Source organism: Sinocyclocheilus rhinocerous, unplaced genomic scaffold (genome assembly GCF_001515625.1).
Source record: "Sinocyclocheilus rhinocerous isolate Xijiao unplaced genomic scaffold, SAMN03320098_v1.1 scaffold629, whole genome shotgun sequence".
NCBI lineage: Eukaryota > Metazoa > Chordata > Actinopteri > Cypriniformes > Cyprinidae > Sinocyclocheilus > Sinocyclocheilus rhinocerous.
The window spans coordinates 109657-127123 of record NW_015652278.1 but is presented as its reverse complement, the minus strand read 5'-3'; the positions used below and the strand labels follow the sequence as shown (position 1 = coordinate 127123).

General features: G+C 36.2%; 1 protein-coding gene across 1 annotated transcript; it reads left to right on the top strand.

Annotated features, from left to right (window-relative positions):
• The first annotated feature begins 1134 nt into the window (after positions 1-1134).
• Positions 1135-15385, top strand: LOC107714313 (thrombospondin-3a-like). Its single transcript, XM_016520125.1, has 24 exons — positions 1135-1162; positions 1347-1523; positions 2354-2560; positions 2879-3132; positions 3962-4064; positions 4177-4203; positions 4294-4376; positions 4441-4447; positions 5287-5435; positions 5615-5755; positions 6505-6579; positions 6658-6810; positions 7426-7536; positions 7917-8024; positions 8373-8532; positions 8622-8740; positions 9501-9553; positions 9740-9942; positions 10024-10202; positions 10851-10899; positions 11930-12126; positions 12221-12393; positions 14520-14659; positions 14844-15385. Exons 1-24 carry the CDS (start codon positions 1135-1137, stop codon positions 14903-14905), a joined length of 2958 nt encoding a protein of 985 aa, XP_016375611.1. The 3' UTR covers positions 14906-15385.
• Positions 15386-17467: the final 2082 nt, after the last annotated feature.

The following is a 17467-nucleotide window of genomic DNA, read 5'->3' as shown; positions in this document are numbered from 1 at the left end:
TCTGGTTTTGTTCAGGGTGTAAAAGTTTGAAATTGAAAATTTTTACTCAAAGCTCATATTTTCCCTCCTGGGATGAGGGCAGTTTAACAAGCTCCTCATTTAAAGTGCTTTAAAGCTGTTTCTAGGGAAACTCAGAGGTAATGAAAAATAAACATCTCCCCAAGACAAACTGTTGAGACTGGACGCTGAAACTGAACAGCCCTCATACTGCTCTGCTTTAAAATGTCAACAGCATTTTCTTTCTTTATTCCAGGAGATTGTGTTTGCAAGCAGACTGGCACAAAATCAAGAGCTGACCCTGGAATTATGAACTTGAGCGGGAATAGATGTCAAAGCTGGTGTTTGCATTTGTTCTTTTGACACTAACAACAATTCTTATGGTATTACCATGTATATTATTTTAAGTAGGCTATTCTACCATGGAGTAAATACCAGGTCTTTAAATAAACTGAAAAATGGTGTAGGATTTACTTCTAAATAATTGTTACTCAGAAATTGCTAGTAAATTTCACAAATAATTACAGTAATGCTTTAATTAATTGCGAAATCAAGTAGATAGACTAAGATAGTATTTTCTTGCAAAACGTGCTCCAATAATCGTTTATTACAATAATTACAATGTTTATATATCAAAGGAGGCATTGCTATCTCCATTTAAAAAAAAAAAGTAAAATAAAATTAAATATAAAAAGTACATACACTAATTCTAAATAACTTTTATTACAAAAGAGTTATCACAAAAGTCTACCCAGAGATAAACAACAACAACAACAACAACAACATAAAAGTCTACCAGGGATAAAAAGAAAGAAAGAAAGAAAAAAAAAGTCTACCAGAGTGGATATCTTTTGTTGACGCCAAGCAGACACTTGCGAACGGAAGTCACGTCCACATTAAGGGGTAACCATAGCAACAGTACGATGAGCGCGGTACATTGGAAGAACATTTTAAATATTTTTAAAGACCTACATATTATATGTATATCGCCTTGCTACAATATTTTTTGTTTCGCGAGACGAACCCCGAGACCGATACAGACACTCGCTACATAACTTGTGCTACTTTTCATTATTTCATTATTTATTTATTTTTTAACTACTTTTTTTTCTGTTCGCAAAAGTCAGACTTACGTCCATGGCTGTTGCACTGGGATTTGAAGACGGCTTGTCAAATTAAACTTTCAAAAACGTTCCGGTTTATTGCCCTCTGTGTCTACGCGTGCTATCAATCTTGCGTGTGTTTTAAATGTGTTGTATGATGATGAGGAGGGTGGATTCATCTCTCTCTCTCTCTCTCTCTCTCTCTCTCTCTCTCTCCCTCCCTCCCTCTCTCCCTCTCCTGCACAGCGCAGGTTTGTTCCAGTGGAAATATTTCGTGTTTCAATGCATCGCCGACGAATCTGTTCTGGATATTTTCTTTATCACTTCTGCGTGTATTATTTGTAAACATGAAAGTTTGGGCCAGTCTCTTCGTGTTTACGTTCGTCTGGTTCACAGAGTGCGCACAGAAACAAGACGTACCGGGTAATTATTCAGATTTTTTTTAACTTTCATAATTAGTTACACTGGCCTCTCTCGGGTAGTTATCAGTTAATAAACTTTATCTTTCCTATATATTGGCAGATATATTTTAAAGTTATAATTTCTATGTTTTCAATTCGCATTCACTCTTTTTGCTGTCTTTAATTTGTAACTTTTTGAGAAAGTTTGAGAAACATTCTACCTCGTCCAGTTTCATAAAAGCTCTGATAGATGAAGAGACTGTAGTAGCTACTAGGCTATAGTAAATTCCTCATTTACTCACTCTCATGCTGTTGTTGATGTTGTTGTTTTTTTCAAGTCAGTTTTTTTTTTCAATGGGTCAATTAACCCATTTAACAAACCTAGTCTGAATGATTAATTCACAAATAGGTCTGATCCAGTTCTCCAGTTCAACTCACCGACTTTTGATCAATTTTACACATTTTAATTGTTTCATTTTAATTTAACCAGCCAAATAACGTAAGAACAAGACGGACTGGAGGGGGAATGAGAGTTATTAAGAATAATTAAAAAATAAATTCTAAAAAGTTTGCTAAGATAAAATAATGGAATTATTGGTCATTATTTAAAAAAAAAAAGAAAAAGAAAAGATTGTTGGACTTTACATTGGTGCTTTTATTGCTTTTCATTTGATATCTTATTAGAGTTTGAAAGCTGTGGTCACTATAAACTGTCATTGTACAAAAAATGAGTAAAGTTTTCTGCAGAAATTCTCCATTCTTGGGAGAATATCAGCATATGCATTTGGAACAAGATGACAATATTCATTTACTGTTCCTTTATTTCTAGCTGTCTCTGTTTCTCTCTGTCAGTGATAGACGTGTTGAGTTTGGAGGATGTGAAGCAGACCGTGGCTGCGGTGGAGAAGATCTCTTTAGCTCTGAAGACTCTCAGTGATGTGTATGTGATGTCTTCCTTCCGTCTGCCTCCTAAACTGGGTGGAGTCCTGCTGGGTCTCTACAACAAGCAGGATAACAAGAAATACCTGGAGGTTGCCATCGTGAGCAAGATTAACAAAAGTAATGACCATTTGTTTTGTTCTTGCTTTTTCTCTGAAACAGCTTTTCTATTCCATTGGCATCACTGCGTTGGCTGTTTCATATTGTTGACCAACATCCAACAGCTTGTTGCTTATTGTTTCAACATACGTACATTCAGATTTGGCTCCATTTTAACCATCCAATCATTTTCTGATGAATAAAATCAAGTCCCGCCCTACATTTTTTTTCTCATCGAATATTCTGTTTCACTTATAAATACATCACATCACAGAGATAAAATGGGTTGCGGATGTGGTGTCTGCTCAGAACATCACTAAAAGGTTTGTTTTACTGTAGTTCTGGTCCGGTATGTTCGTGAAGATGGGAAGCTGCACACAGTCAATCTGCAGAGCCCAAATCTAGCAGAAGGACAGTCTCAGTCTGTTATACTCCGTGTCGGTGGCTTGCGCAGAGAGTACCTGAGCCTCGAACTCTATGTGAACTGTCGTCTGACTGACTCTGCCCAGCGGCTGCCGCTATTAGTCTCTCTGCCCAGAGATGCAGAGCTGGTGGAGATTCGTAATGGCCACAAGGCATACACTCGGATGCAGGTGAGACCAACATAATATGACCTTGATAATATGATGTCTTCATTATGTTTTCACAATACCTGCACTACCATTCAAAAGTTTGTGGTCTGTATGATTTTGTAGTGTTTTTCAATTTTATTATGCCAATGCTGCATTTATTTAGTAAAAATGTGAAAAATTTTGATTTTTTTTTCAAGTTTAAAATAACTGAATAAACAAATAAATATTATTTAAATTTAAAAGTTTTAAATTTTTAAATTTAATATATTTCTGTGATGGCAAAACTGAATTTTCAGCAGCCATCACTCCAGTGTTGATTTCACATGATCCTTTAGAAATCATTAAAAAAAAAAAAAAAGTAAAATATCAATGTTAAAAACAGTTATGCTTTTTAAGATTTTTGGTCCAAACTGAGATACTTAAAAAAAAAAATGCAGGATTCTTTGATGAATGAAGTTCAAAAGTTCAGCATTTATTTGAAATAGAAATATTTTGTAACAATGTAAAAGTCTTTACTATTTTGATCAATTTAAAGCATTCTTGCTTAATAAAATTATTAATTTATTTAAAAAAAATCTGACTAGCCCCAGATTTTTGGACAGTAGTGTGCACTATTCTTTTTTCCATGGAAGACAAAAATATAAATATGATATGACCTGTGTGGATTCTTCAAAAATTCTCCTTTATGTGTATCACAGAAATAATAAAGCGTTCAGGTTTTCATTGAGTGAATTATTCCTTTAATTTTAATGAAATGAGAGCTTAGATGTTGTGATTGGTCATGAACTGAAATCCAGATATCAAGACTAATATTAAATCAAATACTATAATCAAATGTTTTTTCTTCCAGGGTTCAGTGGAGTATCTTAAAGTGGCTCTAGGGGGCACTGTTGCCCAGGCTGGGGCTCTTACCGACTGCCCCTTTCAGGGAGACGCCTCTTCATATAACATAGGTTAGCCAGCCCAGCATCAACACAGGATTGTACATGGAGCTTGAATATACAGGTTTTTGATTGGTTGTGAAGTCTTTGTCTGAAATATTTTTGTTTAAACTTTGTTTTTCAGTGAACGGTGAGGTTAATTCTATTCTAGGTGAGTCTGCATTGGTGAAGTCATGATATGCAATTTGTTTGTTTTATATTTATTGATTTAATTAGAAGATAATTGATTCTTTTTGTACAGGTGACCACACTAAAGCTCTAATTGGGCAGTTGATCATCTTTAATCAGATCTTGGGAGGGCTGAGAGAGGACATCAGAGAACAGGTGTGAGTGAGTTAGTGTATATATGTGAGGGAATCTGTTCTGAACATGTTTGATTTATGTTCAGTGTCACAGTTTCATCCTTCAGAAATCATTCTAACATGCTGATTTGCTGCTCAAGAAACATTTCTTATCATCATCATCATTATCATCATCGTCATGTTGAAAATTGTTGTGCTGCTTAATGTTTTTGTCAAAGCTATGATTTTTTTTTTGTCATTTTGTCAGGTTTGTATGATTAATTGAAAATTCAACAGCATTTCTTTGGAAATAGAGATTTTTTTGTTTTGTTAAATGTCCTTTGATCAATTTAATGCATCTTTGCTTAATTTTAATTTCTTTAACAAAAAAAATCATGATGACCCCAAACTTCTCAATGGTAGTATGTAATTACTTATTTGCCTGCATATTTAACAGTTTAGAATGAAGGTGAAATATGTATTAAAACTGCTAAAAAAAATTTAAAATTGTCTCCAATTTTTTCATTCAAACTGAAAGCCTCTCCACAAACCTTCCAGTATTTAACACAGCACACTCTATAGAATGTATCCCATAATCCAATGCAACTGGACTTTCATTCCATGATATTAAATATTTCTTATTTAACACATCTTTTGGTCAAAAGACACTTTTACTTAAAACTGAGTTAGAAATTCAATAATGAGGTCTTGTGACAATGTTTGAAATGTTTATCTCGGCATAATTCTGTTTCAAATAGTACTTTTTCATAGTAGGCAGTATGCAGTGAATACTATATGTATGCGGGAAGCAGTATTCTAGTATTCCATTACGAATATATCCAGACAGAGGGCTTTAGATTCTTTTGTGTATGTATAATTAGCATGATATTAGATTCCTTGAGCTTATTGATTGTTATTGGCTTTTTATGATAATATGTCTCTTTGTTTTGAAGGATTTCATGAGCCGCGTTCACGCTGTCAGCCCAACCCCTGCTTTAAGGGCGTGGCCTGCATGGAGACATTTGATTTCCCAGGGTACCGCTGTGGCCCCTGTCCGGAGGGCATGACAGGGAACGGCACACACTGTCAGGATATAGATGAGGTAGGTGAGGGCATTTAGCGCTGGTTTTATCTTCGTATACTGATAAGTCTTGGTCCAGAAACCACTGTAACTGTTTATGTCCATGTTCCAAAGACTCTTGAATAAACATGCCTTTGTTTTGTATTCATGAGTGTTGTTTTGCTAAAGCTGTTTCATATTAGCATGTCTCTCCCCATCAGTGTGCAGAGGCTCAGCCGTGTTACACACCAGGCGCATGTGTCAACACAGCAAAAGGGTTTACCTGTGAGCCCTGCCCACCCGGACTGTGGGGTCCTCCTCTCTCTGGATTCGGTGTGGAATATGCTAAGAGTCAACGTCAGGTACCCTGCATTTATTTGATCAGAGATACAGTAAAAACAGTAGTATTGTGAAATATTATTACAATTTAAAGTAACTGTTTTCTATTATAATATATTTAAAAATTTGATTTATTCCTGTGATGGCAAAGTTGAATTTTCAGCATCATTACTACAGTATAAAGTGTCACATGATACTTCAGAAATCATTCTAATATGCTGATTTGCTGCTCAAGAAACATTTCTGATTATTATTAATGTTAAAGACAGTTGTGCTGCTTAATATTATTGTGGAAATTTTTTGATTTTTTTGATCAATAGAAAGTTCAAAAGAACAGCATTTATATGAAATAGAAATCTTTTGTAACATTTTAAATGTTTTTACTGTCATGTTTCATGAATGTAATGCATTGAAAGTTGTTATAAAATTCAAAAAATGAAAAAAATCCTTTGTTGTTCTTACAAAAATGCATTTGATAGGTTAATTTTGAATGCTAGTGTCTATAATTAATCATTTTAGCCATATATTTGAGCAGATGAAAGCAGCTGGAGTATCAAAAAAATGGCAAAACTTTTAAAATAAAGGTAAAATAGGGAATTTTGGAGAAATATGTAATTCAAAATTTGAATGTCAGTGTGGAATATGCTAAGGGTCACCACCAGGTACAGTGGCCCCAAAAAAGTATTAAGACACTTAAAAATGCCTTTCCATTAGATAGAAAAATGGCAAAACAAATAGCAATCAATGTCTTTTTCTTATGAATTTGTTTCAGGAATGCTCTGATATTGATGAATGTCTTGATTTGGCCAACGCCTGCACACCCAACTCCAACTGCATCAACACCATTGTGAGTCCAGTACTTTTTCTCTGAAATCATACAAAGTGTATATGTTAACGTTTTTGAACTACTTCTCCCTTCTCTTAGGGATCATATCGATGCGGTCAGTGCAAGTTTGGATATGTTGGGAATCAGACAACTGGATGTTTCCCTCGGAAATCGTGCGCTATGCTCAGTTTCAACCCCTGTGACACTAACGCTCACTGCGTCATTCAGCGGAACGGCGACGTCACCTGCGCTGTATGTCTCCTCAGTTACCAGTATAACATGTGTCCTAACCAGACGAGATGTGTAAAGATTTCAGAGACAAGCAGTTTGTCTCACAATCACATCCAATCGGAATGTATTAAATTAAAACGATAGTTCAACCAAATCTGAAAATTCTATTATCAGATATTCATGCTCACATTGTTCCAAATCAGTATGATTTTCTTTCTTCTGTGGAACATAAAAAAAAAAAAAGAGAAATGTCTCAGTTTTGGTTACCATTGACTTCTACTCTTTGGACAAAAAGCAGTGTTTGGTTACCAACATCTTCAAAATATCTTCTTTTGTGTTCCACAGAAGAAAATAAGTCATATACGGGTTTGAGATAAGGGTGAGAATTTTTATATTTGGGTGAACTGTCCCTTTAATGTACAATTGCGTGGAGCAGGATTTTGAACCAATGAGGTTTCACAGTGGGCTGGGCTACTGAGAGCAATGCAGTATAAACCAAGTAACTGACAAGATGCCCTGTCACTCATAACTTATCAAGGCTTAGGACTAAAAAGAAATCAGATTTACATATATCATATCATATCTTTATTACATCGTTCTCAAGTTTTCTGGTAAATTTCTGTATGATTCTCTTAGTGTAATGTCGGATGGGCCGGTAATGGTCACACCTGTGGGAAGGACACGGATATTGATGGTTATCCGGATCGCTCCTTGCCCTGCATGGACAATGACAAGCACTGCAAACAGGTCTGAAACTCACAATCTTTTAACCCACCATCCTTCTCCCTGCACACACTGATGCTGTATAAACATTCACTGAATTGATGTGACTCTTTGATGTGACCATATTGTTCTATTTATTCTGATGGTTTATAGACTTGATTCTTTCCAGTTCATGTACGATTGCTCGTACATCTTGTACCTTTCATGGAAATTAAGCTATTCATCCTAGATGAGGTAATGTGTTTACATAGACCAAGTTTGTTTTTGCATTTGCTTGGACTTTTATATGATAGATTCACCACAGCTTGCAGTCAACTTTTCCCAAGTCTGAACACAGGTCTTTATGCTCTTATGCAATTGCTTCAAGTATTGCACTAGGGATATTCATATTTTGTGTTTTTCAGGACAACTGCATCTTCACGCCCAACTCCGGTCAGGAAGATGCAGATAATGATGGGATTGGAGACCAGTGTGATGAGGATGCAGATGGAGACGGAATAAAAAATGTAGAGGTGTGTTTGTGGCCCACATTGTTATTATTGTTAACTAAAACTATTCAAAATCATTTTCATTATTTGAAATAAAATGAAATATAAATGTTAGCTAAAAACGTTAAACTTCAAAACTTAAATGAAAATGAGAAATGTTGCCTGGGAATGTGTACTAAAAAAAAAAAAAACTGAAATAAAATTATTTGAAGCAATATAGAAATCTGAAAAAAATGAATAAAATTACAAAAGCACATAACAAAATTACTAAAATTAAAATGAAATTTTAAAACATAAAAATTAATTCAAAATATTAATAAATACTAAAATACTATAGAAATTGTTTTTTTTTTCTTGTTTTTTTTTTCTCAGGATAACTGTCGGTTGGTTTCCAATAAAGATCAGCAGAACTCTGACACTGATTCATTTGGTGACGCATGTGATAACTGTCCCACCGTTCCCAACATTGACCAGAAAGACACTGACAATAACGGAGAGGGAGATGCATGCGATGATGACATCGATGGAGATGGTAAAGACTGTTCAGATTGATGAATTGATCTGCTTTGTGTCCCTGCAACATCATCCTTTGAGAATGTGATGTGTGTGGATGTTTTGCAGGAATCCAGAACGTGCTGGATAACTGTCCCAAAGTGCCAAACCCAATGCAGACAGACCGAGACAGAGACGGAGTGGGTGATGCATGTGACAGCTGTCCTGAGATCAGCAACCCCATGCAGGTACTGAATTACATCTTAGTTTATATTAAACTTTATACTTTGTACATTGATGGAGTCTCAAATACACAATTATCATTTTTGGGCGAACTCCTAATGTCATTCCAAACCTGTGTTCCTTTCTTTCTTTCTTTCTTTCTTTCTTTTGTGGACAATAAATCAAGGCCATATTTGACTTCCCCTCCCAATTTTGGTCTGTTCCTTATACAAAGCTATCATATGGTTACAGAAGACTTTAAATATTACTTTTTAGGTTTAATTTGTTAACTCCTAATGTCTGTCATTCCAAACCTGTGTTCCTTTCTTTCTTTCTTTCTTTCTTTTGTGGACAATAAAACAAGGCCATATTTGACTTCCCCTCCCAATTTTGGTCTGTTCCTTATACAAAGCTATCATATGGTTACAGAAGACTTTAAATATTACTTTTTAGGTTTAATTTGTTTTTATTTATTTCCAGTTAGTAATTTTAGTGCTTCAACGTACACTCATTTTGATTAGTTGCCAAGGCAAATTTTATAATTTTTTGTTAATATTTGTATTTTATTTTATTTCAACTTTATTTCAAGTAACAAAAAATGTTTATATAATTGTTTTAATTTTAGTTAATGATAATAACAAAACTTTTGTTAACTGTTTGTTAAAGGGAACTATGCCTTTAACAAATCATTTGAGTAACTGAAAAACAGCTAGCTTTTGCAGTCTTTTATATGTACTTTTATATCATTAATCGTATAAATAATAAACGTAATTATTTCTATTGCAGACAGATGTAGACAATGACTTAGTTGGGGATGTTTGCGACACCAATCAAGACACGTGAGTAAACACAACTCAAATGTAAATTCAAACATATAAATCACACAATTGGTAGATTATTCATTGACTCATTAACCTGGATATGGTAAGACTGCTGCCCTCTAGTGTCTGATAGTAGCTCATATAGTTTATTTTCAGCTCAGACACACATTTCAGCTCATAGTGTTTAATGTTGTGTGTTTGCAGTGATGGAGACGGACACCAGGACACTCGAGATAACTGTCCCGACATTCCAAACAGCTCTCAGCTCGACTCGGACAATGACGGCATCGGAGATGACTGTGATGATGACGACGATAATGACGGGGTCCCAGACAATCACGCCATCAACGGCATCGGACCCGATAACTGCAGACTCATTTCCAACCCCAACCAGAAAGACTCAGACAGTAAGAGCATTCATATTCACTGATGGTGAATAATCCTTCTGATTAATGACTCACATTATTACTTTCTTTCTTGTTGTTTAGGTAACGGAGTCGGTGACGTATGTGAGAATGACTTTGACAATGATGCGGTGATGGATTTGATTGATGTGTGTCCAGAAAGTGCTGAAGTCACACTTACAGATTTCAGAGCCTATCAGACAGTCATTCTGGACCCAGAGGGTGACGCTCAGATCGACCCGAACTGGGTGGTGCTCAATCAGGTAAAGCATCATGGGATTCCTGCTGCTCTCATTGACACAGGTTCATCATGTTGCACTACATCTATTCCAGAGATTAAAATTTTACTTATAAACAATAAATTGATGTTTGGGTGCCTTCTGGCTTCAAGTGTGAATGAAACATACATTACATGTGTTTAGCGCTCCATATTGTTCAAATCGCTCAATTTTGCATAAAAACATACTAAATAAATAAATAAATAATACTCCTCTCTAAAGAAATTTGAAGTAAACATTTTAGAATCTGAATACGAATATTAGAGCTTGTTTTTTCTCAGTGGATGCATAAAAGGCTCATATTTAAAGATATATTAAAGGCATGGACTTGATTTTTGATTTTGCATACCTCCTGACAAAAAATTAAGAAATTATTGTCACTATCAGATATTTATAACAAAACAGAGGTCAAAAGTTGAATTTCATGACTTTGTCCTTTCTAATGATTTATAGTTTGTCAAATTTAAATTTAAAGACTTATTACTTTACTTATGCAGTACATAGAAATGGGTCTCAGCTAGAACTGGTTATGAATGATGTCATGCATATAATTTAAAGATGAAGTCTGTAATTTTCTGTACTTTTCTAGGTGGTAATAAAGAATGAATTAATACAGATACATTTGTGTTTCAGGGTATGGAGATTGTTCAAACCATGAACAGTGACCCGGGCTTGGCAGTGGGTGAGTTTGGTTTCAGATAGTGGTTGACCGATATTGGTTTTTTGACAGCCGATGCCGATATCTTGGAAAAGCAGGGTGACCGATGGCCGATATAATTTTATTTATTTTATTTAATATTTAAGAAATTTTAAATAATTTGAAAATGGGTTAAAAAATAAATGTGTAAAATAAACATGCTTATACTTTAAATGACAAAGTATTTTTCACAAATAAACAAATATTTAATACAAATATAATTAAAAAGGAAGCACTGTAACCAACAGGGCACTCACTATTCTGGGAAGTTTGTGTGCATTGGGAATCACATTTTTTTTTCAAATAAAGCCAAGGTAACCCTCATTTTACATACAGCACACAGTGAAAATGACATGAATATGACATTGGGCAAAAGCATGAAGCGCAGCATAATTTGAAATCACGAGTTTGTCGATCGCGCGTCTTCTCCTGTCCGTATTCAATTCACACGGACTGACCGTCATGCATTCGCGATCATGCAGGATACAAATACACACTTCATAAGATCTTACAGCTGGATTCGACTAAGTTTGCAAGGTTTGTGAAATTAGATGTTCATTAGTCATTCAAAGATTTGTTTAAATGATATAAATGCGTATTTGCTGAATGCTGACGGCAAACGAGAAAGTATTATAATGTTTGCCTTTCTATTACTAACAATATAAAAGCAATCGTTATAATACTTTTTTGTATACATTTTAATTCCTTTGTTTAACAGTTCTATCTGATTATTAGTGGACAGAACTGTTAACGATGACAGCGAACAAGCGGGAGAATGTGAGCACTGTGTGTTGTTCAAGCGCTGCCGTTCTCAGCGCCGTCAAAATAAAAGTCTGGTGCGCCGTCAAAATAAAACCACGAATGCATCGGCCAAACAGAAAAACGTATCGGCCGATGCCGATATTTGAAAAATGCCAAATATCGGCCGATATATCGGTCAACCACTAGTTTCAGATTTCAGAAGCTAGATGCCCAGTGGACTTGCAAATGCAAACTGTAAATCGGTTCTCCACAGGTTACACAGCGTTTAACGGTGTGGACTTCGAGGGAACATTTCACGTTAACACCGTGACTGACGACGACTACGCCGGCTTCATCTTTGGCTATCAGGATTCATCTAGTTTCTATGTGGTGATGTGGAAGCAGACCGAACAGACATACTGGCAGTCGATACCCTTCAGGGCCATGGCTGAACCAGGCCTGCAGCTCAAGGTGAAAATGTTGCCTTTGATTCATGGAAATATATTGGCTCGCTAATGTCCATATGAGCTTTTGGGAAGTAAGACTTGAAACTGTGTTTGCGTAGGCGGTGAAGTCTCGTACTGGCCCCAGTGAGTTTCTTCGTAATGCTCTGTGGCACACAGGGGATACGGATGGAGAGGTGAAACTGCTCTGGAAAGACCCACGAAATGTCGGCTGGCAAGATAAAACCTCGTACCGGTGGCAGCTCAGCCATCGGCCACAGGTCGGCTACATCAGGTGAGACCTCCTCCAATTGGGGACAATTGTGTAGCAACACAATATACACTACTGTTCAAAAGTTTGGGGTCAGTTAAATTAAAAATAAAAAAAATGAATACTTATATTCAGCAAGGATGCATTTAATTGATCACAAGTGACAGTAAAGATATTTATAATGTAACAAATGATTTCTATTTCAAATTTTTTTTTATTTCTATTTATCAAAGAATAAAAAAAAATCAAGGTTTCTCGTGGGTCAACTGCTGTCAAAATTGATAATAATGAGAAATGTTTCTTGAGTACCAAATCAGCATATTAGAATGATTTCTGAAGGATCATGTGAGAATGAAGACTGGAGTAATGAGTTGTTTTAAGTTGTAATCAGGGTTAATATAAGTGAACTAAAATCATAAAAAAATTGTTACTTGAAATAAAATAAACTCAAAAAAAAGAAAAAAATTGCCAATAAAATGTTTTTCATTTTCATTTAGTTTAACTTGATGTACTAAAGTACAATTGAAATCAAAATTAATAAAAACATTATAGACATAATTGAAAAAAAACCTGAATAAAATAGACAAAAACAAATTTACTAAAAATTTGAAATGAAAACAGAAAATATAAAAATATACTCAATGCAAAATATTTAGTATCTCAGTGATACTAAAATAAATATTGCTGTAAATTATATTTAAACTGGTGTATTCCTTTAGTAAAAGTATTAAGTTGTTCGTCCCTGCTGAAACAACTTTTTTGTCTGTCCGATTGTGGGTCGCTTTTGTCGTCACAAGAGGGCGCCATACCAGACTCGGTCATTGACTGCACTGGCAGCTGATGGAAGTTTGTGCTGGTATGCTGGAGAGAGGGTGGTGGGGGCATATGACAAGTTATCCTTAAAATTTCTTCTCAGTTGCCCCCCCTCCTCTTGCCCCCCTCACACCCCTGAGACTCTGCTGAGTGGTTGGGCCCCCTGGCTGCCCTTTGTTGTGGTTGCCATGCCAATGAAATCCTTGGCAAGAATTTTCTTGGTGCCTGTTCATATGCAGATCCAACGGAAACTACTGTAGTGGACGGGCCGTTAAAGAAAGAGAGAGAACGGACCACAGAGGACAGTTAAACATGTATTGTGTATGATTTCCTGTACTGCGTAATTTCTTGGCATTGTGTTGTAAATCAGATGCTCTTTGCCAAAGAACCAACTCCAGCAAATGCTCAAAAAAGTTTTTTTTTTTAAATTGTCATAACAGAAATTGACTACAGTAACTTCTCATTTGATGGTTAAGCAGTTCTGAAGCTTTCAAACTACATGAATATTTAACACTTCAGATCAGAACTTTCCAAAGTTTCAAGTAGTTATAAATACCTACAGGAAGAGAGAGAGCTGTGTGGCGCTCAATATGTGTATGTGTGTGTGTACGTACACGTATATGCAGTTTTGTGAGACAATGTGTAGCCGAGGCTTTGTAAGGGCCCTTTCAAACACACACACATAAACACACCTGCTTTGTATTCAGTGAGAGGAGTGAATAGAGCACAGTACGCACACACACTCACACTGGATTGTGCTGCAGACATGCTCCACTCATACATAATGCAATTTAAGTCGGGCCTGCTGCTAAATCAAATCAGATCTCGTTTATTATCAGGTAATTAGAGGGTGAGCAGGTGAAGTTTAGCAGCCTGTAGCATAAAACAGCTCTCGGCTTCATTCAGACCAGAATATTCTAGAACAACGCTTCTCAACTGCTGGGTTGTGACCCAAAATTGGGTCAGCATTGCTAAATGCGAATAATAAAAATCAACTAACCTTATAAGTGTGCATTTATGATGGCAAAATAAAGAGGGTTTTAAGTGGGAGGAGAAAATGTTTCCCATTTTGGTTGTGTCCAACAAGACTCTAACGTACTTTGGTGCACATTTATTTTTCACTTGGTAGAAGATGATCTTTTTTAATATTTTCTACATTTGAATAATTACATTGATATATTTTTAATATACATTACCATACAGAGATTTGACAAAGATTTTTTTGTTTTTGAAATATCTTTTCTGCTCACCAAGGCTGCATTTATTTGATCTAAAAGTGTTGTACAGTCACACATAAGAGGGCTTTCATGTGTGTTCATGTTGTGCTCCTGTTGCAGGGTGAAGCTGTATGAAGGCACAGAGATGGTGGCTGACTCCAATGTTGTGATTGACACCACTATGAGAGGGGGACGCCTGGGCGTGTTCTGCTTCTCTCAAGAGAACATCATTTGGTCCAATCTGCGCTACGGCTGTAACGGTAAAGATTAATCCACTCTTTGATATTTAAATCATGATCCCCAGACCCCCAAATCCAACACTCAAAGTCTTCAAGAAATCTAAAATCTACAAATTCTGAATAAAAGTTGTTTATTGACAAAAAAACAGCATTACAACACTAAAAACAAAACACTCACAAAGCAAATGAAACATATCTTTTCCAGATACTGTTCCAGAGGACTTCAGTACACACCGTAAACAGGTTCTAATGCACATAAAGGTGTGAGGGGAGTGAGACGCCCTCTGTCTCTCACTAGACCCTCTGAAACCCAGTGTGGCGCCACTGAACTCCTGTGTCGAGGGGCCAAACAACCAGGACAGATGAGAGATTTATCCAGCGTCTGTGTCACTCCGGATGAGGAGACTGAATGAAAGGAGAGAAAAGACTTTTATTTGACGTTTTGTGTGTTTATGTGTCATCGCGGGGCCGTATAATGTGTGAGTATGAGTGTATGTTTGAGAGAGTCCTGTAGTGTGTGTTTACATTAACAAATGTCTTGAAATAAAGGGATTTGATGTATTTTCTAGAACACCACAAATACCCAACAGTACCATGGTTCTATAATCATTATTAATACATGACAAAAACAGAAATCAATTCTAAAAATACCAAAATTGACAGTTTAATGTCAACCCCAGAATTCTCCTGTTCTGTATGCCATTAATGATGAATGAGAGCTAAGCTCAAGCATATGTATAGAAATATATTAATTTAACATTAGTTAAAATAAAGTTATATTAAACATTATATTTTAATATATTAATATTCAAATACAATCTACTGTATGCTATGTTTGGAATAGCATGCTTGTATACTCTCAAACACAGTTTGTGAATTTTCTGTATGCATAAATTTAATGAACACCTGAATTATATATTAAATTTTCCTAATTGTGCAGTATACATCAGTTCACACTGTATGGAATACTGTATGCAATGCAAAAAAGTACACAGTATACGATGCATACTGCACAATATTCAGTAAGTAGTAAGCTAGTAAGGGTCATATACTCACACTGGTGTTGAATATACACCTGCAGTCTGGCGCCGCCCTAGTGGTCGAGCTCTTCATAATCCGCTGTAGTGGCGGGAGATTGCAGCGAGGAGTCGCGTGTTCCTCGTGGTCAGGGAGGCCGGGACGAGTGCAATATTGGCGGGAGATTGAACAACAGTGCACAACATCCCACACCTGCCAGACCGCAGGACTACAAACACACTCTCCTAAAGACTTCAGACTTCTTCAAAGAGCTACAACACAAATACACTTTTTTTTTCTATAATAAGTTGTAATGTATTGAATTTGAAACACTAAAAAAAGTTATATTTAACTTCAAAGTTTAGCTTGTTTAAAAGAAAAAAAGGTAAATGTTTTTAATTTAGTAATGAGGGCCAATGAGGCCGTTCGGTTTTGGAGCCCATGAGGCCACTAAAGCCAAACACTGTTTGCATCTTGTAAAACATTATGAATATGAAGTACTTTCCCACCAAAGTTTTACCACCTTTTTTGGCTTAAAAAGACAATCAGTCAATAATGTTCTTATTATCTCATATCAGCATGTTAAAACCTTTATTACAACAAAATTATCACAGTACATCTTGTGTAAATATGACTAAGTCTATAGTGTGTGGGAAAAGTTATATTACATTTATTTAAGTGAGTTTAATGTTCAGTTTGCGCAAGTTATGATGCAATTCGGGCATCAGTGGCATTACGATTATTTGTTTTAATATAATATTGACAGACAAATATTTCACGTTTAACTTATGTTTTCTTTTGTTTATTAAGTTTAAAAACGCGAAATCGTAGGCTCGTTCCAAGTATTCCTGACGAACGTCTGCTGCTAGTTGAGAATCTAGACAACCGGTTGCTTAGTAACGGGGTAATCTGTTGACCAGCCAATAGTCCAGCAGACAAAAATGCACAACATAAAAGATAACGTCTATAAAGAAAATAAAGTTGTTTAAGATAACGAGTCACTTAACTAAATATCCTCAACAAATAATGATAATAATAATAATCATAAAATAGAAAGTTTTTCTCCTGGCCCAACCAGGAGTTCATGACTCACCTACAATTTCACAAAGCTCCTTAAACAAAACGCTGTGTTAGAATAACATCGCTGTTTGTTAAGATTTTCTTTTTGTATAGTCCGGTTTCGTGCTTCTGGCGCGTCTGCAAGCTCTGATTTTGGCCAAAATGTGAGGGGCACAAAAGGACCTGCGGCCGCGCAGCGCCCCGCCTCCATCCAGCCAACAAAGAGCCTGAAACTCACTGATGCATGCATGCATACTGCAGACAACAGAGCAGACAGATCACACTCTTAACACACACACACACACACACACACACACACACACGTCTGGTCAGCTATCCTTGTGGGGACATCCCATAGGCGTAATGGTTTTTATACTCTACAGACCGTATATTCTATTGCCCTACACCAACCCTACACCTAAACCTACCCCTCACAGGAAACTTTTTGCATTTTTAGATTTTCAAAAAACCTAATTCTGTATGATTTATAAGCTTTTGTACCCGTGGGGACCACAATTTAGGTCCCCACCGTGACACGAGTCCCCATGAGTCTGTGTGTAGTCAGGTTTAAGTCCCCACCAGGATATATAAACCAGTACACACACACACACACACACTCATGTCTGGTCAGCTATCCTTGTGGGGACATCCCATAGGCGTAATGGTTTTTCTACTGTACAGAACGTATATTCTATTGCCCTACACCAACCCTACCCCTAAACCTACCCCTCACAGGAAACTTTCTGCATTTTT